Source organism: Ursus maritimus, unplaced genomic scaffold (assembly GCF_017311325.1).
Source record: "Ursus maritimus isolate PB19 unplaced genomic scaffold, ASM1731132v1 scaffold_2, whole genome shotgun sequence".
Taxonomy (NCBI): Eukaryota; Metazoa; Chordata; class Mammalia; order Carnivora; family Ursidae; genus Ursus; species Ursus maritimus.
In genome coordinates this window covers 67,454,447-67,480,961 of record NW_024424452.1, presented here as the reverse complement: position 1 = coordinate 67,480,961, position 26,515 = coordinate 67,454,447, and the positions used below count along the sequence as shown (strand labels likewise).

The following is a 26,515-nucleotide window of genomic DNA, read 5'->3' as shown; positions in this document are numbered from 1 at the left end:
GGATGTACCTTGAAGCATTATGCTACAAGAAAGAGGTCGGACAGAGAAAGACAAATACTGTATGATCTTAATTATATGTGGAATTTAAAAACCCAAACTCAGATACAGAGAACAGACAGGTGGTTGCCAGAGGCAGGGGAGTGGGAGGCTGGGGGGACCGGCGAAGGGGACCCGCCCCAGGACTCACAGCTCAGCATTGGCCCCCCAGCCCATGCTGCAGGCCAACTCTTAGAACCCACGGGCACGTGACTACATAGTTCTTCTGGAGCCAAGCCTGAAGAAACGTCCCAAATTCTAGCTGATAGATGGACTCCCTTGTCTGCCGGCTGTGGAAACCCCCACAGCTGCTCTTATGAGCCTGGTGTTGGAGGCAGCTCCTTCCCCCGTGCCCGGACAGCCGGCTGCCACTCTCCCCTCCAGCCTACCCCCTTCCTTGCCTTTCTCGTGCCCCGAAAACCTTCAAGATGCAGGCTGGGTGATAACCTCTCCTATTCTGACGGGAATCTCTTTACCCAAAAATGCCTCCACGCACCTCCTAGAAACATCCACCTCCTAGAAACTAGAGAGGCCGGACATGGTCTCGTGGGCAGCCTGAGAGAGCCCCATGGTCTCAGCTTCTCCCATCACTGGGCCGGTGGAAAGGCTCCACAAACAGGCAGGAGCACAGAAATTAAGAGACAAAAGCCTTGTGACACTTTACAGAGATTGTCCGGTAGTTCTGGCTGGAATAGGAGTCCCACTGAGCGCCATTAAGGAGGGCGACCCAGGCCCTGTTCTCCGACCTTCGACCTCGGGCCCGGTGCCAGGATTCAGAGTGAGGAGCGTCTCACTCATTCCCACACTCCTATCTGGTATTTCTGATTTGGGTTCAGTGGCGCAGACACCCTTCCCTCCCCCTCCCCCACCCCCCATTCCACTGTGCCCAGTGCCACGAGGCTCTGGGGGTCTGCCTGCCTGTGGCCATCCCCACAAGGCGGAGACCTGGTCGCTGCCCCTGCACGCACCGCCGGCCACAGCCGGCCCCCCCCTCCTTGGAACTACGCCTTCACTTCCAATCGGCGACACATGCTTGAGGACCTACTGTCTTAGCTCATCTGCTGTTGCAGGCCATGCTGACGGAGCGCCCTGCGGTCCGGACACCGTGCGAGGAAGCGGTGGCATGGGGGGGGGCAGGGAAGCAGGCTGTCACCCACCAGCTGTGCGAGCGTGGCCAAGTGACTTATCCCACCTGTCTCCGGGTTCCCATCTGTAACACGAGCGCTCACAATAGTGCCTGTGTCGTAAGGCTGTTGGCAGAATGACGCCCACCAAGCATCTGGAACAGTCAGAGAGCAAGGACTCTGAGCTATCGTTGTTACGCTCCCAGTATGAAATAAGCGAAATGCAGAGCTCATTCGTGCGCCATGCTAACCACCCAGGATGTTCCTGGAGAACCAGAAAATAAGTATCAGAAACTATGTGCTTCTTCTCCCTATGACACGGCAAGTCCACGAATTAGGAACCTCTATCCCCTTGGAAAGATTGAGAAAAGAAGTTACCACCTTTCTTCCTGCCCTTTTATTCACTTCTTCCCACGGCACAAGAAAGGGCTGACCAGTGAGGCTGGGCAGGTCCAGCCCAATGCTGTCTGTGTGTCTGTCTGTCTCCCTCCCTCCCTGCAAGTCACACTTTCTCTGACACCCTTGAGCCGTGTGGCTGTCCAGGAACGTGACTGCCCTGTGCGCTTGATTCTGCCCGTGGGTGGGTCCTGGCGCCTGGTTTGTGGAGGGACAGGGGACCTCCTTGCACTCTGCCAGGATGAAGCAGACAGACGGTTTTAATTCCCAGTCGTACTCTTGTAACTATTTGCCGATTGGTTCAGAATCTGGAGAGGAGAGGGTTTCATGAGTCATCTCCAGGATGGAACATAAAGGAAGGAAACCACTTGAAGAACCAAGAGGGAAGCGAGGACGCCTCCTAGTTTCTAACCGGTCCTCCAAGCACGTGACCCATCATCCAATGGGGACGAGCCACGGACGAGGGGGCAAAAAGTGGCCCTCTTGAGAGCAAAAAGGGGGATGTACAGAGTTTGTGTGCCAGACCAGGGGAGAAATAGCCAATGCTTGAACCCCACCTGATTCCCAGACGGCCTCGTTTCTCCCTGAGTGACCTGTGCGTTTCTGGAAAAACCTGGCAGGCTTCATTTACTCATAGTGCTGGCTGCCTAAACTCTTAAGAAAATAATATCAATCTCTGGAAATACTCATGATTGAATATGAAGATAGCCCTCGCCAGGGAAGTACAGGGAGCTAGGAAGAACAGAAGAACGCTTAAATTTCATAAAAAAAAAAGGGGGGGGTGTCTACGTCCTGTGATTTTTCTGGACCCACTTTCTCTGCATCCTAACAGTCATTAAAATGTATAAAAATGAATATTTCTGAAGCAGTAATATAAGAATTATCATTGCTTGGTTGCCTGGCAACCAGAGACTTTAGTTATTTTATTTCTAAACAGGGAATGCTATAAACCGGTACCCGGAGTTTGTGCAAATAGTTCTAAATTGATGTTCGCCCTGCAAATCAGGAAGAGATAACATAGCATTAACGTACATTTAAAGGTTGCTAAGTACGTGTGTCTCTTTCTCACACACACACGCGCGCGCCTCACAGGAAGATTCTTACAGAGTTTCTATTTCATGCTATCTTCAGTAAATCTGGGGAATTATTATTCCTTCACATTTTTCCTGGAAAATATTTAATTTCATACTAAGTATAAATAATATACATTTGAACAAACCCTTCATCTCCCGTGTGAACGGGGAAATAATATTGTAGGTAAGATCAATCCCTGGCACCCTTCCCGAGTTTCCCGGACACTGAGGGGGTCTCCGGTTTGGGGGGAGCAGAGACTAAGCGGCTGCTGGGAGAGAGGATTCTCCCAGCAAGGAAGAGGTAAGTCTGCCTTCTTCAGAGAAGCAAGGCCTGGAAAGGCCGCCTGGATTTAGGCCTGTGGCCACCAGCGTGACCCTCATGTTCCACACCCCACCCCCTCACAGGGGAGAAGAGGTGTGGACATTCTGGAAACGCTGCCTCTGTTTATGAAATGTCACTTCTCCACAAGTCACGGGCTTGATTTTGAGTTTCCAGGGCTGCTCGCCAGCTTGAAGGAGCTGCTCTGATGCGGACCGTTCTTAGTATGGCCTTGGTGTCCGACCTCACTAGGACCTGTGGAGGAAACGTGCTCCCATCCCAGACCCTGACGGTGGGCTTCTGATTGCTTCTGTGGAGTAGAGGCCCCTCGACGTGGCCTCCGTGGTGGTGCTGGCTTTCAGGGTGGAGCTCACGGGAACAGCCCGCTTCAGGCCCCGCTGCCACAGAGAAGGGGAAGGTTCGGTGACGCCAGCCAGGTCAGTCTGATGCGAATAAACGAGGAGTAGGTCTTGGTTGGAACCACAGACCAAACCCGTTGAAGAAAGGCATCGAGCACCCCTTCCTTCACGGGACCGTAATACAGAGCTCTGACTCAAGCTGACTTGGGAAGAGAGTCTCAGACACGACATGGAAGAGGCTCTTGTTAAATGGAAACCAAGACGTTATACAGTATCTGGTGTTTGGAAACGGGGGACAAGCATCTTGTTGGCAAATAAGCAAAGATCATTTGGCCTATTGAAGTAATTCTTTCTCCAAATGGAGTAACAGTTGTAAATGAAAACAGACGCTTCACTATGGAGGGAAGGTCTCCTAAGGGTCTGTACCCCTCGTAAGACAACAGCTGAAAGGGACCCAGAATGCTCTATCGAGAGACTGGGTGGAGGTCAGAATGTCCGAGTCTCTGGCAAGACTGGAGCCTGCAGATGGGTTGGGACAGGACAGCACACAGGCCAAAGCTAAGCCCACACGGACCGGTACTTGTGGGAGCCCTTCTGGGGGCCGGGTCCAGGGGTGTGTGTCTACGATACTGGGTTCTGGCATGGGACTTCGTTCCGATGCCTCAGCCTTTTTGTTTTTTCTCATCTATCAAATGGGAAGATTCCTATTACGTGGGTGCCCAGGAAGGGGCGGGGTGACAGCAAATGGCTGGGATGAGCGTTGGAGTGGAATCCACAAAGCCGTTGTCAAGATGCTTGGGACGGCCACGGCTTTCCCTAGACAGGACGTCCCCCCGAGTTGGAGAGTAACGTGTGCAGCCTGCTAGTGTGGCACTGAAGAGGGGGCTGGAGTCGGTGGTGGTCTCCCGGCCCCCCCGCGTGCTTTTCTGAATGTAGTATTGATTTGTAGCGCTCGGATGGGCCGGCAAGCCTGCGCCGTGCGGCCGTGAGGCTGGGAGCCCGCTCCGCGCCTGCCTGACGTCTACAAAGGCAAAGTCATCTGCAAAGTCAAAACCGCTCAGGGCACCTGTAAGGTGCCCACGGGGGTGCCTGGGCTGGGTAATGACTCCTAACTCCCATTCGAGCTTGCTCACATGACAAACAGTCTGAGAGGGCGATGAAGAGAAGTGAGGACAGGCGGTATCCCCTCTGTGCGCATTCCAGTTAATTTCCCAGAAGCCAACACAAGTAATGCCGGTTCCGAGCACAGAGTTGTCCAGGGTGACAAATGAAGAGGTAGTGGGGTTCCGTGGGGGAGGGTAAGGCATGTGGAGTCTGGTTTCTCTGGTGTTTGCTCTGAGTGAGCAAGAATGAGAGAGAGCTGCCAGGGCGGGGAACCTCCCCTCCCTCCCAGAAAAGAGGTCTGACACGTGAAAGGTGTTTAGTATGCTAACAAAATGCTGCATAATGGGGCTTTGGAGCCTTGACTGAATTGATAAAAGATATCTGAGCCCTCCCGCGGAGCTGAGAGCCCCATGCTGTGCGCAGCGAAGGCAGTTCATCTATTCCGGGGCCTGATGAGGCTGGGGGAGCACCCTGGCGAGGAGGGCTCAGTGCTGCCAAGGGCTCGGAGTCCTGGAAACCCATGCAGTTTGATCTTGCCACCGCCTGGCTCGGGGATCCGGGTACATCTTTGCCTTCTTTGCCGGGACCTTGAAAAAGGAGAGATTCTAGCTGATGGGTCACTTTGCAAAGGTGATTTGCAGAGGCCACATACTGACCATATGCCGAGGCGCTGTTACGGCAGGGTCTTCTCAGGCTCAAACATGAAGCTGGGCGTGAGGGACTGAGGGACGTTAGACGAGTCAATGGTAAACGAGGGTGTTGGGGAGGACGGCCAGGCCACCGTGTTTCCCGGCCCCGAGCCATGCGTGGCTCACCATATCTCCAGGAGGGTCCTGATGGTGGACCAGTCTGTCTTGAGCAGACACGGAGTTTATGTTAAGTCTGTGCTTCCTTCAGACATACAAACAACAGAATCCTCACTCCCACAGAGCTAGCGTGCAAAGGAAGGAGACCCTGGAGGTGAAGCCGACGGATGGGTGCAGGGAACGGTGGGTGGAGGTGCGCACTGGATCAGCCCTCCCCGGGGAGCAGGTGTCTGGTGCGCATGACTGGCTGATGCCGCACAGGTTTCATTTGACAACTGCCCTCCAACTACTAACAGACACAATTCCCAATGTTTCCCGTCTGTTTACAATGAAATTCAACTAGAACCAAAACGAAGTTACTTTGTCTGAAGTCATGTCACGTTCATCCACCCCCCCATCACCAATCCAACAAGTATTTACTGACATCCTAAAAGCAAGTCACTCCACAGAAACGACACGAGACACATAAAAGTAAAATAATCAGTGACCTAAAACATGGTATTTTGAATTTTGTGAGAATAGATTACAGTGTAAACGTTAATAGACATGTTTCCCTTTTTATGGACAGAGAAACCCACTGAGGCCAGTATGCTTTCTAAGTCTGCAGCCCTGATGGTACCAGTTCAGATCTTTTTTTCCTTTTCCCTTCCTTCCTTCCTTCCTTTCTTCCTTCCTTCCAGCCGCCCTCCCTTCCTCTCTTGTAATTACAGGATGAGTTTATTCAGCTGCAGAAAGGATACTGAATAAAACTTTATAAACCTTCAACTTGCAATTTTCTTCTCCTAGGAAAGGGTCCTCACAAGGGCTGGGAAAACCATTTCGGGGTTTACCCAATGAGTTTTTCAAACTTCAGGAGTTGAAACAGACAGGATTATACCTGCTATTTAAACTCCTGAAGTCAGTCTAAGAATGGTCCTCTTGAAGTAAATCACAGGGTGGGCATCACCTTCGGGCAGAGGGGAGGACAGCGCAAGGACTCGTCCCGAATCTCACTCATAGAGCAAACGGCCCGACTCACCTTTCTCCTCCCACACAACAGTGACTTAGATTTTGCCTGACTTTATAGATAAAACCAACCAACCAACCAACAACAACAACAAAAACCCATGTACCTTTGCTTAATCCTCATGGCAACTCCACAGGTGTTCCTCCCAGGAGAGACTCAACCAGAGGATCATTATGAATTACTGGCTACAGGGTTCTAAGTTTTACAAAAAACTTTCACACACATACCATTCAGAGTCTCATATCCTGTGACACAGAGAAGACACACAGCTTAAACGTCAGTTTATGGCACATGAAGGTTCGGATAGCTCGTGAGGGAAGCAGCTGGAACTTGGCGGGGGCCTGAACAAGCAGGGAGCACCCACTACCATCACCACGTTGTTCAGGGGCAGAGCTGAGTTGGGGATGGTGAGGGGTGGAGGCCCCAGACTGAGTCATTCATGGGCACGGATGACATGGCCAATCTTTGGCCATTCCAGGCACAGGACAACTCCACTTTCGTCCTCTTGGAACATAACGGAAGGAGGGCAAGGATCTTGGGAGTGGAGTAAACATTTGCACGGGACGGTGGGTGGCAATGCCAAGCTTTAGGAGCTCTCCTAAGTAGGGCTGCCAGATAAAATACAGGATTTCCAAATGTCCATGCAATACTGCAGGGCATACTTCTACTAAAAAATTATTTGTTGCTTCTCTGGAATCCAAATTTTCCTGGGTATCCTGTATTTTTGTTGATTAAACAGGACGGCCTAACTCTTAACGGAAGGGTAGCTCAATCTTCCACTCGTTGGTGTCATCCCTTGCTGTGTGATGGTGGCAATGACCTACCGGTGGCCACTGATTGGAGACCCCAATCCAGATAACTTCCTATTTTCTCTGACTTGAGCAGCCCGAAGTCAGGATTGGGGCAAATGGAAGTATTTTCACGGCTTTTGAATTTGTAAGATCATGGGATACACAATCTTTAGCAAAGGCTGGTTTGGGGAAAGAACAAACCGCCCAGACTGCCCTTCTGTCGCGTGCGTCTTCCCAAGAGGTCCCCGGACCGAGAGTCCCACACCCAGCCCCAGCACCATGCTTACCCCAGCCCATTCATCCGGTGGAAGGGTCACTTACTTGTAGGGGATGTGTTTGCTGCCGTTGACAAGAGCCAGGATGACATTGCCCAGAGCGGACAGTGAGAGGCACAGCCCTGAGCCTCCTTCCCGATTTTTGCTAAGAGCTTTCACACAGCTGCCGAGGTCAATGAGGTGCAGACGACTGCGGCCTCCAGACACTGACACGGAGAAGACAAGAGAAGAGAGAGGCGGTTAAGTGCTGGCAAACACTCGCTCGTCTGTCCTCCAGGTAGCTCCTGGAAGTCTGCGGGAAAGCTAAAAGGGGAAGGAAAAGGGTGACCTTCATGACTTAGTAGGAAACCCCAACAAAATCATGCCAGGTTGCGAATCACGTAGTCCTCCTAAACGCTGTCCACCACACGTCACCGACCTAAAACCTACTGCCGTCCATCCTACAAACAAACGAGTCATTCCCGTAGGTTGAATTGGGAGAGATTTCAGAGAGGGTAAATGTCCAGTAAGAGGAGGTTAAGGTTTGCACCTACATGTCCTTTGGACAGAATTCAGTAGAATTCTGAAACTGATGGAGTTGCAGCTGAATAGCCCAGGAGTGATTACATGCTTCGGCTGATCGTCACAGAGCCCCTGACTGAAAGCTCAGCTGGAACTGGGATGATAAACCAAAGGTAACATCAGGAAGAAGTAACAACCAGGGGCGGAGACAAGGGAAGACCCAAGTATCCGCTGAGTATCTACCAAGTGCCGGGGGGGCACACACAGTCTCGTTCAGTCCCCATGGTAAAGCCATAAGCTGAATACTCTTGTTCTTTTTTAAAAAAAGAGTTGAGAAAACAGAAGTTCAGAAAAGTAAGCAACTTGCTCATAAGTACTTCTGCTTCTGGCCTAGATGAAGTCACAGGGATGAGATCGATGGTCTTCCCTAAAAACGAAATGTATAAAACGGCTGTTTCTAAGACACTAGACATCAGGCAGTCAAGGACAGTGATCCCTGGGAGGTGGGAGACAAGCCAGGTCAGCACTGCCTGTGTCCCAGCTTACTGCCTCGAGAGGGTTTCCAGGCTGCGCCTCAGGGGAGCTCAGGGGGAATGCAGGGACCACCAGAATTGAAGAAAGAGTGGAGAGTCCAGGGAGACCAAGGTGGCTATAGCTGGCAGGACAGTACTGGAGAGAAGAGAACTTGGGATTTGCAGGGATCCCCTCAAGTATTCAACTGAGTGCTGGTCAGCACAGGCATGTGCTGGGGAGTTAGCCACCTGGAAAGATTAGAGGTAATAGCACACAGCACTCACACGAGGCCAGGAATAATGCCTGTTTCCAACAGCCAGACTAGAAACCTGAAGATTCACAGGGCATTGGGTAGGGGACCCAGAAGGGTCTTGCTTCCGTAGTGGGGAACACTTTGCCCTAGAGGAGCACAGACCAGGTCTCAGCTATCAAATCTTAAAAGACCAGAAAGGATCTAACTATTTACAAATAACTATATCCCAAAACAATACGTAAGAATATTTACAAAATACAAAGATGTCCAGCAGCCATCAAAAATAAGAAGGCATGCAAAGAAAAGACTCCTAATGAAAAGGTAATTGAAACCAAGCAGAACTGACTGATATTAAATATTGACAGTGAAAGACATTAAAATAGTTACGGCAGTATTTCAGGGGCGCCTGGGTGGCTCAGTTGGTTAAGTGTCTGACTCTTGAGTTTGGCTCAAATTATGATCTCAGAGTCATGAGGTCAAGCCCTGCATCAGGCTCACAGTGGGTGCGGAGCCTTCCTGGGATTCTCTCGATCTTCCTCTCCCTATGCCTGGTCACCTCTCTGCACACGCATTCCCACTCTCTCAAAACCAAAACAAACAACTGAAAAACCCAGTTATGGCAGTATTTCAAATGTTTAAAAAGTAGAGACATGGAATAATTAAAAGACAAACTGCATCTGTACAGAGCTGAAAACTAGGAGTTGAAAATTATACTGGATCAATGGCAAATTACACACTACGGAAGGAAAGCCTTGTCAATTTGAAGATAAAGTCATTGAAACTATCCAAAATGAAACAGAAAATTTAAAAATAAAAACAAAAACATAGAAAAAAAAGAGCTGTAGGACAATTTCAAATGGCCTAATAAGTGTGTAACTAGAGTCCCTAAAGACGACACAGTGGGTGGTAGAGAGAAAGTATTTTAAGACATAATGACCAAGACCTTCCCAAATTTGATAAAAACTATAAACCCACAGATGCAAGAAGCTCGACGAGTCCCAAGCCCAAGAAACACGAAGAAACTATGCGAAAACACATCATAATCAAACTGCCTAACACCGGTGATAATGAACAAAGTCTTCAAGACAGGTTCCGTGCAAAGACCAAAGGTGAGGGTGACGGCAGGTTTCTTGTCGGAAATAATACAAGTGGGAAGAGTGCAAAGCAACATCTCTAGAGTACTGAAAACTGTCAACCTAGAATAATATATCCAACAAAAGTATCATTCTAAGGCAAAAGGGAAATAAAAAGACTTTTCAGACTTAAAAAAGCGGGAGGAATTTATCGAAAGCAAACCCACAGATGATCTACACAAAGGAATGAGGAGCTCTGGAAATCAGAACCATGCCAGTAAATGTACGCTCCCCCCTATTATTTAAATCTCTTTGAAAGATAATTGGCTGCGAAACTAAGGACACCGTCATGTGTGGGTTATAACATATGCAGCATTTAAAAGTGCGACGACAATGGCACAAAGGTTAGAAGTGAGGAAATGGAGGTGCTCCATTTCAGGGTTCTTATTCCATTTATGAAGAGCTATAATATCACCTGACAGCAGACCATAACAACTTTTTTTTCTAAAAGCCTTTATACATTTGTGAGAGAGAGAGAGAGAGAGCACACAAGCAGGGGGAGCAGCAGGCAGAGGGAGAGGGAGAAGCAGGCTCCTCGCTGAGCAGGGAGCCCAACTCGGGACTCGATCCCAGGACCTGGAGACCATGACCTGAGCCAAAGGCAATCGCTTAACCGACTGAGCCACCTGGTGCCCCCAGCCTGTAATAACTTAAAGGTGTATACTATAAAGCCTAAAGCAATCAGTAAATAGTGAAGAGTTATAGCTATTAATCCAACAAAGGATATACAATGAAATTCTTACAAATATTAAGGCCAAAAAAGGCAGACAAAAAAAGCAAAGGAAAAGAAAGAACAGATACATTGAATAGAAAACCTATGAAAAAATAAGAATTTGGACCAAACCATGTCAATAATTACATGAAATGTAAATAGTCTGAATACTCTTATTTGAAAGGGAGAAATTGTCAGACTGGATAAAAGAGTGAGCCCTAGGAGAAATGCACTTCAAATATAAAGCAACAATGCATTAAAAGTGTAAGAGTGGGAAAGGCTGTACCATGCCAACAGTGGCCGTAAGAGAGCTGAAATGGTTATATCAATATTAAACAAAAGAAACTTAGAAAGTGTGAATAGAAGCAAATAGGAACATTTCATAAAGGGGATGATTCATCAGAGGTCCCGACAATCAAAAATAGTCACGCATCTAATAACAGACGTTCAAATACTTGGAGCAAAAGCTGAGAGAACTCCAAGAGTGAGTCCGTAATTATAGTTGTAGGTTTCACATTAACCTTTAAGAATTGATACAACAAGTAGACAAAAGAAAAAAAAAAAAACACCAAAAACCAGTAAAGATCTAGAAGATTTGGAAAACACGGTCAACCAACTTGTCCCACTTGACATTTATAGAGCACTCAACCCAACAGCAGGATACACATTCTTTTGAAATACACACAAAACACGTCCCAAGGCAGACCATATTCTGGTCCATAAACGAAGTCTAAACATATTTTAAAGGATTCACATCAAGGTATGTTCTCGGACATGATGGAATTAAATTGGAAGTCCGTATAGAAAGATATCTGGAAAATTCCCAAGTATTTTGAAACTCAACAATACAGCTCCAAATAACCTATAGTCAAAGAGGAAATCAAAATGGAAATTAGAGAGTGTTTTTAAGTGAATGAGGAAGATTTGTGGGATCACTGAAGAATTACAGAGAAGGAAATTTATAGCCTTAAATGCCTCCGTTAGAAAACAGAGGTCTCACAACAATGATCTCAGCTTCCACCTTATAAAAAAAAATAGCAAAGCTTAAATAGCAGAAAGGAAAAGAATGAACATAAAAGCAGAAATCAGTGGAATAGAAAAATAAAAACGGTAGACAAAAATCCATTAAGCCAAGAGCTGGTTCTTCCATAAATCTCTAGAACAGCCGATCAGGAAAGGAGGAGAGAAGACACAAATTACGCACGTCAGGAATGTGAGAGATGGACTTGCTACCGTTTCTACAGATACAAAGGATAATGAGGGACTATCACACCAGTCAATTAGACAACTTGGAACAATGGGCAAATGTCTTGAAAGATGTCAAGTCCCAAAGCTCCTTCAAGGAGTAACAGGTAAGATGAATAGATCTATGTCTGTTAAAGAAACAGGATCTGGAGTTAACAACAGTTAACAACCTTTTCACAGAGAAAACTCCAGGGTCACATGGCCGCACTGGAAAACTCAACCAAGCACTTAAGAAATGATAAAGTGTAAGAATGGAAAAGACTATACCAATTCTACACAAATTCTTCCCGAAAACTAAATAGGAGAGAATATTTCCAACTCATTCTATGAGGCCAGGATAACCCTGATACCAAAAACAGATCAAGAAATTACAAAGACAGGAAACCAAAGACCAATATCCCTCGTGAACATGGATGCAAAATTTCTAAACAAATTAGAGAACCACATTAGGGAGTTGTATCTGGGAGCATATAAAAAGGACTTTACACCACGAGTGAGTGGGATTTATCCCAGAAATGCAGGGTTGGTTAACAAAAAACAAAACAAAACACTAATGTAATTCACCATAGTAACTAAAGAAAGAAAGAAAGAAAGAAAGAAAGAAAGAAAGAAAGAAAGAAAGAAAGAAAGAAAGAAAGAAAGAAAAAAAGAAAACAACTACAGGATTCACTCAGCAGATGCAGGAAAAACATCTAACAAAAGCCAACATCCATTCCAGATTAAAATTCTCAGCAAAATACTGCTCAGAAGGCAGCATCCTCAGTTTGATATAAGGAGTTTCTGAAAAATCCACTTTTAACATCACACTTAACGGTAGAAGATCAAATGCCTTCTAAGATCAGGAACGAGACAAGAGCGCCCACTCTTACCGTTTCTATTCAGTGTTGTGCTCGGGGTCGTAGCAGTAAGTAGGTCAAGACAACAGAAAAGGTACCCAGTGGGGAAGCACAAAGTCAAACAGTCTTTATTTGCGGACTAACAATCATCTGCATAGAAAATCTAACAGAATCCACAAAAAGGCAACTAGAACGAATAAAGGGAACTTCACAAGGTTGCAAGATAGAAGATGAACAGATATTAAAAAAAAAAAAATCAACCGTATTTTTTTTTTTTTTGGGTAGGCTCCATGCCCAATGTGAGGCTTGAACTCACAGCCCCAAGATCTAAAGTCACATGCTCTACTGACTGAGCCCGTCAGGCACCCCTATACTTCTATATACGAGCTACAAACAACTAGAGATGGAAATTTTAAAACACCATTTACAGGGGCGCCTGGGTGGCTCAGTCAGTTAAGCATCTGCCTTCAGCTCAAGTCATGATCCCAGGGTCCTGGGATCGAGTCCCACGTCGGGCTCCCTGCTCAGCAGGGAGTCTGCTTCTCCCTCTCCCCTGACCCCTCCTCCTGCTTGTGCTCATGCTCTCTCAAAATCTTCTTAAAAAACACCATTTACAACAGTATAAAAATATGAAGTACTTCAGCATGAATTGCACAGAAGACAGGTCTACACACAGAACTACAGAATGCTGCTGACACAGTAACGAAGACGTAACAATCAGGGAGAGAAACGGCCTTCACGTGCCGTTAAGATGTTAATTCTCACCCGAGGGATCTATAGATTCAGTGGAACCCCAATCAAAATCCCAGCAGTCTTTTTCGGTAGAAAGCGAGGCTACAAAGTCCATTTAGAAGCCACCTCTAAAATGTATATGGAAATGCAAAGGACCTAGAATAGTCAAAACAACTTTTAAAACAAATACAGAATTGGAAGGCTAATAGAACAGGTGATTTCAAGGCTTATAATAAAGCCACATAAACCAAGACAGTGTGGTATCGGTGGAAAGAGAAACAGGACAATGGAACAGTAGAGAGTCCAGAAACAGAGCCACACAAATGTGAATAATTTTTAACAAACGTAATTTAGTAGAGAGAGAATAGTTATTGTAACAAATGGTACTGGAACCATTATATATAGCACAGGGTCAGGAGATGGAGTCCCGCACTGGGCTCCGCACTCAGGGCAGAGTCTGCTTGGGAGTCTCTCGCTCTCTACAGGTGCCCCTCCCCCTGCTCACACACGCGTGCTCTCTCTCAGATTATATATATATATATTACATATAAACTACAGGTCTTTTACCAGTATGTTAGCAGGTGGTTCAGAAACACTTTTATCAGACTGAAGATACTGCCTTCTCTCCCTCTCTCTACATATATATGCCCAAAAAACCCCTTTAATCCACACGTTACACAATGTACTAAAAAAATGAATCAAAGATCTAAATATAAAACCTAAAATTATAAAACTTCCAGAAAAAAAGCATAGTATGAAACCTTTCTGATCTTGGGTTAGGCAAAGATTTCCTAGCTGTGAAACCAAAAACGTGATTTATAAGAGAACACGCAAATAAACTGGACTTTGTAAAAATGAACTACGTTTGCGCTTCAAAATACATGGTTAGGAGAATAAAAAAAGCAAGCCACAGCCTGGGAGAAAATATCTGCAAAATACATATCTGATAAAGGCCTTTTATCCAGAGTATATGAAAAACTCTCAAAACCGAGTTAGAAGACAAAAACAAGTTCAGAAAGTGTCAAAAGACACTTCAGCAGAGAAGTTCTGAGGGTGAGGGCTACGTTCTCTCGATCGTACGGACGCTTTCATGGGTGTACATACGTGTGGCAAAACCAGATATGGGATCACTGTCTCAGGTGTATCTTGTTAAGGCTATTGTGTTCTTTTTAAGATTTTATGTATTTGAGAAAGAGCATGCACGAGATCACGAGAGAGCACGGGCGAGGGGCAGAGGGAGAAGCAGACCCCCGCTGAGCAGGGAGCCCAACGCAGGGCTCTATCCCAGGACCCGGAGATCATGACCTGAGCCGGAGGCAGACGCTTCACCGACCAAGCCTCCCAGCTGCCCCTATTTTGCTCTCAACCAGGAAAACTGCCATGACCGTCCCGGGGGGCAGCTGGGCTTCCCCCCTGCAAGACCCGTGCTCCTCATCCTGCCCCACGTGGCCTCAGCCGGTTCCCGACACGGCAGGGGCACCAGGCTCCCTTTTTGCCGCGGCCCCACTCTCTGAGGGGAGTGCACCCCCAGCACGTGACCCCAGCTTCTAGATCCTCTCCCCACTCCCCTCACTCCCCAGGCAGCTGCAGACTGGCTCCTCGGGCCTCCGGATTCCCACCGTCCAGGGTGGCTCAGCTCCTTCTGCCTCTGGGAAGGCGTCTGTGCCCTCTGCCCCCCCTCCCCCCGCTCTGCGTGGAAGGCAAGCAGCAAAGGTAGACACAGAAACTTCTGCAAGCTGTTGCAGAAACCATGACTTGGGGCAAAGCAGAGAAGGGGTGGGTGGGAAAGTAGATGCAGGGGGAGGGACGGGCGGGGGTCTGGGTCCTGTGGATGTGTGATGAGCCTGCGGCCAGTCTCTGGGCGCCCCCACATCTGTAGGCAGAGGCTCTGCTCATGCTATGGGATGAGGACATTCGGGAATCACTGTCCTACCCCTCACTTTGCCTCTACTGGGCCCCACCGTCCGTGTCCACATCTAGAAGACATGTATTGAGTATTTACAGAAAGCCCAGCATTTCTATTCAGGCAGGTCCAGTGACTCTGGTACATCCATGGCCAAGAACTGTTCACATCAAGGACACTACATTTTCTTCACCTTCCACGATCCCCAGGAAAAACCCTCACGAGATACAATACGTAACTTCTCTATTATCCCATTTCGGATCATGCAAGATCAGGTCACGGCAGCGTGCTAGGGAAATAGTTATTTTTAAAGCAAAACAGATCATCTGTTTCGCAACCTAATTATATAGACAGGAGCAGCTCAGCCATTCCACCTGCACCGCAGATTAAAGGGCAAAGACAGGGACCGGCTTGGCCTTTCAGACTCTAATAGTCCATTTGATGTAATGGACTAAAATGCATAATGTACACGGAGTGAAACAGAAGACAGAGAACAAAAGGCGTAGTTTAGACCGTGCCGCGGAGGAACGTTATAAAATACCTATAATTATATCTGCATGACTCAAAACAGGAGTCACATTCAGACAATGGAAAATCGAGTCTGTCCGCCGAGCCCACTCAAGTCCCAGGAGCCCCAGAATTCCGGGTTCCACACGTGGTGCTTCAGTGGAAGGGAAGAGGTGGGAGCGCCTCGGCCATCTGCTGCTGGCAAGAACCCGCGTTACTACAGACGGCCGGCGAGAAAGTTCCGTGATCAATGAACAGTCCGAGCTGGTAAGAAGCGGATTCCTCACCCACTCATCAGATTTCTGGGGCCGCAGCTGCAGGGTGACCGGAGTTACCCTTCACTCCTCTCCTGTGGATATATGGTAAACGGGGAGCTTGGCCAGACCCAAACCCCCACACGCCTTACTCTCCCCCCAGGCAGCAGTCCGAATTTCACCCCACTCCTGAGCCACCCTCCTCACTCACATTCACCGAGGGCCCGGGAGGTGCCAGGAAATGCTCTTCTCTTACTAGCACTTAATTCCTACAACAGTCCTGTAATGCGAGAATCGGTTCCGTGGGGCAGAAGAGGAAAACGAGGTTCACAGGGGTTAAATAACTCGCCCCCCCAAATAAAAAATAAATTGCCCAACATCTAAAAAATGTACACCAAAGCTAAGATGAAGATCCCGCGCTCACCGTAAAGCACGGAGAAGCTCTTTTAACTCCTTCTCCTAACTTCGTGGCTCACCAAACTTGGCTGCGCGTCAGAATCCCCTTGAACGCTAAGAAAACGCGGATGGCCGGCTCCGACACCAAGGCTTTCCAATTTAACAGGCCCGCAGGGCGCCACGGGCACTGGGATTCACGGGAAAGTTCCCCAGGTGACTCTCAGTTGCAGCAAACATTGGGAAGGCCGCCTTGCCACGCGGCCATCACCTGTGGGGCATGTCGACTGATGCCCTCGGCACGTGGGATCCGCGTGGCCTGTGCTGGCTGTTTTCTCGAATGTCTGAGCTCTCTTGCTCCCTGCAAATGAGCTGTATACTTAACAGGTTCCCTCCTAAACCGAGGGATGCCACTTGTCATTACGGAAAAAATAGAAGCAAATCTCATGCAAACCGATAAGATATGCTTGTGTAAACAGAGCTAATGTTTCTTTAAAAACTAAACTCAATGCTTTGGAAAGAAGAGATAAAAATGAGTTAGTTTTTAAAAAGATGCTGAGGGATGCCTGGGGGGCTCAGTTGGTGAAGCGTCTGCCTTCGGCTCAGGTCATGCTCTCCAGGTCCTGGGATAGAGCCCTGCGTCAGGCTCTCTGCTCAGTTGGGAGCCTGCTTCTCCCTCTCCCTCTGCCTCCCCAACCCTGCTCATGTTCTGTCTCTCAGATAAATAAAATCTTTTTTTAAAAAAAATAAGAGATGCCGAATTAGGTGGAAATGAGAAATTATAGAGTGGGAAAAAATTTAAGAATCTAGAAAAGGTCTAATACCAGCTGGCTGCATAAATGTCTTTTGAGTTCTTGAATCACTTAGAAGAAATTTAAAGAAAAAAACAGACTATTAATATGAGCATCGTTTATAAAAGCAGAACTTTAAGTTGCAAACTCATCTCAAAGAGAAAACCATGGCCTGGTATCAGAAGATGGATGAATAAATACCCATTTGTATGTTTTAAGCTGGAATACAATGTTCATGGCATGAATGTCTCATTTTACAGGATTCCCCCCTCCGACTAACTTTCTCAATTAACCGTGCGTTGCACAAGAGGACTTCTCTGAACTCACACCATCTGCTGATGTGAAAGATAAGCGGATGGTCTTTCTCTTTCAGAAACAGAGCTAAATGAGGTAACAGAGAAATACACTGATTTAAAAAAAAATTAGCACACGTTCCATTTGATTTAATACAGTGTGGACAGACTCCTAACAGGCCCATTTTTGTGAGGAGCAGCTCTGGATCTGGGCCTTCAGGCTCTTTCCCGAGGCTGGAATTCCCCTGGGTGTTCTCAGCCTTTACAGATGAACTGGCAAAGAGGGGGAAGGCTCTGGAACAGATGGAGAATCAGCCCCACTAAGACCCCAAAAACCCTTTAAACTAGAGAAATATTTTAAGCTTAACCTAATCCTATGTGCAGAACAGTAATACATCAAAGTAGAATTTTCTCTTCTATCCTGATAGGACATATTTAAAACATTTTTGTCCACCTTATCCGTGCATGTCTGTACACGTATGTGCGTATAAAATACACACACGTGTAAGATTCAGGTGCACGCATACACATGGTAGTTCTCGCGGCAGAGACCGCCCCAAAACCCACCATCTAAGCTTCTGACCGCCCCGTTCCCAACAGCACGCTCCGCTTTCCGCTTCCCTGCAGGGTAACTAATTAATAAACTTTCCTTTAATTGAGTTCTAGCTGCCAGGTCCACAGGGATTGTTACTTATATATAAGTAAACAAAAATTTCCATTTTAAACAACACTCCGAATCTCATTATATTTTAAGCAGATGTAAATTCACTGAAGTCAAGCGAGCCAGGGGCGGGAGGCTGGCTGTGCACATCCTGGCCTGGATTCCTCTCCTCCCAGGAAGCCAGGTGCCGTGGCAGGCAGGTGGCGTCCCCTGGTGTCCCCCCACCGCTGTCCTTCTCATCTACAGATACATTAAAAAGTACCGAAAAGGGTTTTGGGGAGCCATTAACGGTACTTGCCTTTTCCTTTGCCCCGAATTTATTATTTAAAAGCAATTTGCCTTCATGACGTATAAACAGCAAGAAGGGGAATGGGATGTTAAATATTCCGTAAGTGCCCGGGACGCGCCGCGTAGCGACTGGGGGAGGGTGGGTGGGTTGAGGGAAGGGCCCCCGAACTTCTGGGAAGCTGAATGTCAAGTTCTTACAGCTGCAGTCATTTACTTAACTGTTTATTTTCAAGATTCCTCCCTACTTTCGGGTTCCAAATCGAGAACAGAACCATGAAAAAAAAAAAGTGAAAAACTGAAAACAGTTGTTTTCAGCACGGTTTGAAACCTAGAACGAGATTATGCCATCTCCTGAGAGCTTCCACTCAGCGCCATTTGGAAGCAATTTGGCTGAAAATTCAGATCTTTTGCGAGTCTCTCTCTGCTGAAAGTACAAGCACCCCCGGCAGGTTCTCATTATCATTATTATTGACTTAATAGAACAACTTAAAAGAAATAAAGCTTAAATAAAATTTTAAAAAAAGCTTCAAAGAATAAAACATTTCTCAGACTCCCACGTTCATGCTGCTTAGACACAGAAAAAACAGTGTGCACAGAACTGAAAGCCAGCCCGCAGACTGTTAGGGGGTGAAATTCTGTGACGAGTTGTAAAGGTCTGGATCTTCTCATCCCTATCCTAATCCGTTGTTTCCGTCTTTGAGAAAGTTTTTCTAAACGGATGTGTGATACTTAGTGTGAGCCCGTCACTCAGAATCAGTCTCCTGTGGAAATTTCCCAAACTCTCTTGCTCGCCCTGCAGTCAGACCTTCATGACCTTGCCTGCATTAAGAGAGGTCCAGGCTGCTGCTGGCTCGCCTCCCGGGGCCCAGTGTCCCACCAGTGAGGCCAGTATCTCCAGACTCCTGGGCAGCCCCCAAGACCAGGGCATACGTGAGATCTCAGGCCTGGGCGTAGGAGGAGGGGTAGGGGCAAGTCTCCAGGCTCCGTCAAGAAAAACAAGCAAACCGGGGCTCCTGGGTGGCACAGCGGTTAAGCGTCTGCCTTCGGCTCAGGGCGTGATCCCCGAGTCCTGGGATCGAGCCCCACGTCAGGCTCCTCCGCTATGAGCCTGCTTCTTTCTCTCCCACTCCCCCTGCTTGTGTTCCCTCTCTCGCTGGCTGTCTCTATCTCTGTCGAATAAATAAAATCTTTAAAAAAAAAAAAAAAAATAAAAAAGAAAAACAAGCAAACCACCAGGACACACAACAACGTGAATGAGTCTCAGATGCGTTACGCCAGATGCAAGAAGGCAGACACAAAAGGCCCCACGTGGGGACCACGTGATTCCACTGATACGAGATTCTGGATCAAGGCGAAACTAAAAGGGACAAAAATCCGATCAGTGGTCATCAGGAGCTAGAGGTCGGGGGAAGGAAGCATCCAGAAAGGGCAGCTTTCAGATACATTAAAAAGGCTTTCAGTGCTGACGGCTTTGTTCTCTATCTGAATGGTGGCAGGGGTCACACAACTGTATGGTTTTGCCAAAACTCATCTAACAACACACCCAAAGGGTAAGTTTTTCTGAATGTAAACTGGACTTCACGACACCTGAATTAAAAGAACGACAACTGAGGTGGAGGAGCAATGGCAGCCGACCAGGCCAGCAGAGACGTTGAGACTGGGGAAGGGCGGAGTTTCCACTGGGGGCAAGAGAAGCCCTGAGAGCCGTCTCCCGGACGCGGACATGGGCTTCCAGGCCTCTGGACGACAGGCCGACTTGCGGAGAAACAGGGAAGCCTGGCCCCCGATCCCAGTTGGCTGCCTGACTCCAGGCTCTGCCTAGAATTAGGTTTGTTGATTGCCTCTGTGTTAGTCAATTAGCTTCACAATTTCCAGGCCCCTGGCTTAGTCGCCGAGCTCGGGCTAGTGTTTGTTTTCCTCGCACCCAGCATCCTGAGGCAATCGTGTTCAGCGAGCACTGGGGGCCAGCTGCCTGTCTTCTGCAAGCCCTTAGAAGTGGACATCGAGAGAGTAGGGAAGCTGCTGCCCAGAAGCCCAGCCCTGCGGCTCACGGGAAAAAGCCCAGCCGGGTCAATGCACCACGTGGCCCATGGTCCCAAATCCCACCTGAGACACGCCCCAGGGCGCAGAGTGTCCAGGACTTGGCAGACAAAGGGTAGAGCACCCCACCGAGGTCAGTGCTGGCTGTGTAGCCCGGAGGGGACTGTGCACCCAGGGCACTGGGGTCCCGGGGAGGGCCGCTCCTCACAGAGCAGGCCTGCACCCCAGGTCTTACAGAGGAACGCCACTGAGGCACGGAGGCAGCCAGAACCTGGTTAGTTACTCCAAAGTCTGATTTAGAGACTATTTAAAAAACATGCCTTTGTTTCTTGCAGGTCCACAGAGCGGACTCGAGCTAACGATGAGCAACCTAGCGCCAGGGTGCTTGGTGCGTAAACACTGGCCTTTCCTGAAAAGCACCCGTAAAGTGTGTGAACAAAAAGGTACTACTAACCAGTTGTTTTTCCGTTTACAGCTTGTTGTCTCTCACCTTCCCCCCGGCAATGCGCATGTCAGTGAGCCTCACCCGGCAAACCCTTTTCTCCCCAAGGGTTCAGAGTAAAGTGCAGTCCAGACTCATCATCTGAGCTCCAGATCAGCAACCTCCATACCAGTGCCCCTGCTCAGAAAGGGTCAGGGGCGCTTGGCCGGCATGGCCGGTGGACTGAGGCGGGAGAGGGTCTCGATCTCAGGGTCAAGTTCAAGCCCCACGTCGGGCATGGGGGGGGCAGGGCTGGGCCGCGGGTGGAGACGGGCGCCCACTTACTTCCCCCCTTCCCGCTCTTCTCCATGCGGTACTGGTAGAGGTGCAGGGTGAAGAGCATGTGCGAGTTGCGGTGGTCGTCCTCGTCACAGTCCTGCTGGCTGCCCCGGCGCGAGGCGATCGCGGCGTCCAGGAAGAAGGCGGCCTTCTCGGCCGTAGGCGCCCGCAGCTCGCTCTGGTTCTGCAGCTGGAAGACACAAGCCGAGAGACGAGGCCTCAGACCGAGGAGGGCCTGCATGCTGCCTCCTTTCTACGGAAAAGCTACGTGCCTCTCAGAGGCCAGAGATCATTCTGGAACAAGGGCCTGGACTCACATGCAATTCTCTGCTTCACGATTGTAGATGAAAGCTAGTTTTACCCGTTTCACAGTTTGAGTCTTAGTGGGTGTGAAGAGTGAGTGGTCGTACCCCAGTGACCAGGGGGAGCCGGGGGCCCAGCCGGACCTCTGCAGAGGGCAGCAAAGCCGCACCCCGGGCTATGCACCTACCTAAGAAAACCCAGGGGACGCGGCCACATCCTCGTCTCAAAGACTAGAACGTTTGCAAACCTGCAATGGGATCTCAGGCCAGACAGCACTGGCTCCCCAAAGAAGGAAAACCAACCCTGGCTAGCTTTAACTCCACTCCCAATGTCTCCAGCGACTTAAAGCCAATTTTAGACTTACAAGTGAGAGCGTGGTTTTAAACAAGATGCAAAAAACCCAACATGCTTGAATGTCTCATCTCTGTTGTTTAAGGAGTATCTGTTGTTATCTTTAGTTTCAAATTCACGATCATGGCATGTTTATTAATAAAGTTGTGGGCCACGCATCTAAATCCTACAAGATCCCTTGGAAATTAGAGTAAACCTTCATCAGAACAATAGCAGAATTTGACTAACACTGCTTTTTGGGGGGAGGAAAGGAAACATCTGATTTATTCCAAGAAATGGTCCGTTGTCTATGCCTCGGGGTCGGTACGCATCCTGACAATTTTCTGTTTGACTCTGCATTATAATTCTGAACTGTGAGCACTGATCTTGGAACCCGGACCCTTCAAAATCCTCAGACTTCAAAGAGAGACTCTGTTGTAGTCACTGTCCTGTACTTACTATGGCAGAAAGCTAAGCGGAAGATTTGTTGTGATTTTTCAATAAGAAGAGTTAGAGAATGTTGATCGGTTCTTCTCGGCCTTCAGGGAACCAGGTCCTTCACCTACGTGGGCCTTTACCAGCAGGGTTTTATAAAAATGAATGGAGTTGTAAGTAAGTGATGAATCACCAAATTCTACCCCAGAAACCAATATTGCACTCTATGTTCACTAACAAAATTTAAATTAAAAAAAAAAAGTGAATGGAGGCTGCAGCATGTTTGAACATCCGGGTAATTCCTGGAAAGGGAACAGCAGGCAGATGCCACTGAGCAGGGCTTCTCAAAGTGTGGTCCCTGGACCAGCAGCATCAGCGTCACATGGGAACGTGACGGAAGGGCACGTTTTGGGGATCTGTTCCAGGCCCCCTGAATCAGAAATTCTAGAGGGGCTTTCCTAGTTCTCTAGGTGGCTGGTGAAGACTACCGTCCGAGAACCGCGGGATTCAGTGTTGCATGACCTGTTACGAGTTTGCATTCTGATTAGATTCCACGTCCAAATGCTATCGGGTGCACGTGTTAGAACTACGAGCGGCCAATTTTAGGCAGACAGGGTACCCACCCTTTAGCTGCTGCAGAGAACTAACCAGGCACTCTCAACCGACAAAGGAGAAACATCTCAGAGGGCTTCCTGGAGGAAGTGACATGGAGCTGCCACCCAAGGATAGGGACTTTGCCAGATGGAGAGCAAGAGGGGAGAAGGAGTGTTTGGTGCACCGAGGTAAGAGGGAGGATGGTTGGCGTCTGAGGGCCTTGCAACGAAAAGTGTGGTCACTCACTGGGAAGCTCGGGGGAAACTCAGATCCAGGGGCCCTATCCCTGCACGGTCACGAGCTCCCCAGTGACTCCTATGCACACTGACGTGTGGAGGCACTGCTTCCTTGGGGACCTGCGTGTGATTTACGAGGAGCAGCAAGAGATGACGCTGGAAGGGTAGGCAGGGGGCAGGTCACGTGGGACCGTGCAAATCATGGTGAGTTTTGCTACAGGAGATTCCTAACAAACGGAAGGATCTGAGGTGCTTGGAGCAGGGGAAGAACGTGGCCAGGTGTGAGCAGATGGGTGTAACAGGGAGGTATCCTCACCTGTGGACACAGAGCCTATCTGGGATGAGGCAGGGACTCATGAAAATGAATACTTACCTGAAAAAAGACAAACCTAGGAAATAAAGCCTGCTGGAGACGAAAGAACCGATTCTTCTGGATACGAATGAGGGAGCTCAGAGCCCTTCCTCCCCCGATCGTCAGCCAGCGAGGGGCAGACACACAGAACGGCCCTGCCTCACGCCCTGCAAAGGTGGACTGGAGCTTCTCCGGGCTTCCACAGCCCTAGCAATTGTGTCATGGTTCTAATTAGAAAGTGGCTCTTAGTTTTTCCGACAGCCCTGCTAAGCGGGCGGCACAGCCCGTGCCAGAAACGCGGTTTATAGAGCCATAAACAGCCCCAGACACGGCTGGAGCTCTTTGTGCAGAGCAGTAAATATTTCGGCTTATTGTTTAAACAAAAGAAAGACTGGACTTTCTTTTTTCGAAAGGGGCGTAAAGAAATGGAATTCAATCCCCCTCCCCCCGCAAAGCTACAACCATCTCGGCTCCTGCTCGTTGTCCGTGAGATTCAAGGTACAAATACTGAGGCTGGTGAGCGGCGGGCTGTGCCGCTGGAGGCCCTGAAGTTCCACCCACCTTGAACACCCGCAAGCCTGCTGGCGTCGCGGGGGTCATGGGCTGCGGCGCCCCGGCCGGGAGCCACTCACCTGCGTGCCACAGATGGGATCCTCGCACAGGTACACGCCCGGGGACTGGCCGTCCTGCAGGCTGCCCGTGGCCACCTCGGCCAGCAGGTCCCGCAGGTTCTCTTCCTTGCCCCACACCTCCACGGCTGAGATGCGCACGGAGAACCGGGCTCCTGTCTTCTCCTTGCGTTCGTTGATAAGCTTGAAGAGCCAGGAGATAGCACAGGGAATGATGCCAAGGTTCTGCATGGAATCGTCCTTTCCGATCATGGTGTAGGATTTCCCTGGGGGGAGCGAGGCAAGGAAGGAACACAGTGTGAGTGCCGGCGGGGGGGGCATTCTATGAAGTGTCCCCCGCCCAGTCCCCTCCCCTCCGCGGGGATGTTGGGGGAAGGGAAGAGGGGTAAGGAAAAGGTGAGGGAAACACTAAGCACTGACGACAATGACAAGGACCATTTCCTAGTACTAGGGACAAAGAACGTGGGCACCCAGACTGAGGGCGGGGTTTAAGTCCCGACTGAGCCCCAGGAGGATCCCAAGCAGCGCACGCTATCCAGTTGCCGCCTTGTTTTACACGTGGCAGGAAGGCAGAGATCTTTCATCCTGTGATGGTTCTTTTTATCACCACCCCACAGATGAAACCCACAGACTTGTGCTTTATATCCTTCCTCAAGTTAAACGCGGTGTATATTTTTATAGCAGGAGCAAATTCTATTAAAATCTGCATTGCTGCTTTGATCAGAGATCAAGAAGACCGAAGGGAGCTGAAATGAACTTTCTGCCTCGGCCCCGACCTGGCCTCCCTCATGGCACAGCCTTCGTGGGAACCTCTGCCGTGGGGCACTTCTGGGGTTCCCCAAATTCCTAAGTTCCCCAGCAGGTAAGGTAAGGCCTGCTGAGCAGATGGCCCCAGGCCAGGATTAGGAAGGCACCAGAAGGGGGTCCAGTCATCCAAACCCCTGTCCGGGTGCTTCCCTGGCCCCTTCTCCTTTCTTGCTCATACAGGCCGGAGGCTGGGGAGAGAGGCTGGCTGTCAGACACTCTCCCCAGATGGGTCCTGACCCGGTTCTGGGCTTGGCCTGGAGGCTGCCCCTCCGGCTTGTTGTGGGTTCCATCCATCACCGTGAACCCAAGAGCCCCTCCTCGGAACGTGTCCCTCCTCCTGCTGGCTTTCTGGGTGTGCCCCTGACCTGGACCAAGCAGGAAGGACCCCGCCGCCCCTTTCCTAGAAGACTGGGTCTCCGCACTACATTTCAAAAGCAGAAACGGTGACTGGTGGTTCTTCAATTGGGCACCTAGGGAGACAACCATCCCTGTCATCTGCAGACTCTGGGACCAGAACAGAAGACCAGACCGCGTGCCTGGGAGTGCAAACAGCAGGAGCAAGGACATTTCTCACTGACCCAGCTTGGCGTGGCCGAAACAGAACACGCAGCCGTCCGCGCCGTTGACCACAGACTGGATCACCTCTGCCACGGTTCCAGCACACACTTCAGCCTGGCAGACGCGAGAAGAGACGTGCAGTGAGTGGAACAGTAGCAATGGAGGTGGGAACCCCCTTCCCTGGGGCTCAGGGCCCAAGGTCTTGGTGTTATGATGGGTTAGGCCGTAATGCAGTTCTGGGGTGCTCAAAACCATCCGGGACCCCCACCTCTTGCAAGCCCGAGCCCTAGACACATGACCTGCACACCACCCTTCTGCTAATACACGGTGCACTTCAGCTGCTGTCTCTGCAGGCCAGGCGGGAACAGGTTGGCACGGGACACAGGGTGCTTTTGGGGACCTCAGGCCCTTCCATGATCTGCTACCTGGATCCTTTCTCTCTCTCTCTCTCTCTCTCTCTCTCTCTCTCTCTCTCTCACTCACACACACACACACACACACAACATAAGGACCAAGCTTTTTAGTGGGAAAAAGATGATGTGCCGTTTCAGGAAAGTGACCTTGGGAAACGCTGTATTTCTAATAGAAGCAGGAGGCCTGGGATCTACATCCACTTTCTCTCCAACCTCCTTCCTCTTTCTTGATTCACATTCCCTTCTTTTCAAAACCAGCCTTTTCTTTCTCTCCGCGCAGATTCAACATACAATATCAAAGGCCACCTGTCACAACATGACAACGGGGGTTCCTCGGCCGGGCCACAGGGCTCAGCTCCCCCACAAGTATCTGACCCCGAGACCACGGCCAGGCTCTTGATGCCTTTTTGCATTTTCCCATTAACGCCCAATAATACAGCGCTCCGCAAACCATGAGAACTCAGTGAAGTTTGTGGCCTCACTTGGAGATCTGAGAACTCTCTCTGGGCGGCAGGAGGACAAAATCACGCATGGTGTGCTGTCCCCGGCAGAGTCAGAAGTGCAGGACTCCCTCGGAGGCTTCAGAGCCACGTGCCCCCCGGCAGGAATCCGAGAGCCATGGCCTTGCCCGGAACGTGGCTGCAGGGGTGAGGACATCGATTCTCTCTTCCAAACCAAAATCGAAAAACCACACTCCCACCCGTTCTCAATCGTTCTGGTGGTCGCCTCAGCAACTCCACTGGGGGGGGGGGGG

General features: G+C 49.3%; 1 protein-coding gene across 1 annotated transcript in view; it reads right to left on the bottom strand.

Annotated features, from left to right (window-relative positions):
- KIF26B (kinesin family member 26B) overlaps positions 1–26,515 on the bottom strand; it is a 415,089-nt gene that overhangs the window by 45,458 nt on the left and 343,116 nt on the right. The window contains exons 7-10 of the mRNA XM_040634490.1: positions 25,369–25,462; positions 23,987–24,249; positions 21,111–21,294; positions 7,336–7,495 (exon numbers count right to left, since the gene is read on the bottom strand). Coding sequence (XP_040490424.1) covers positions 7,336–7,495; positions 21,111–21,294; positions 23,987–24,249; positions 25,369–25,462 — 701 coding nt within the window. The remainder of the gene's footprint in view (positions 1–7,335; positions 7,496–21,110; positions 21,295–23,986; positions 24,250–25,368; positions 25,463–26,515) is intronic.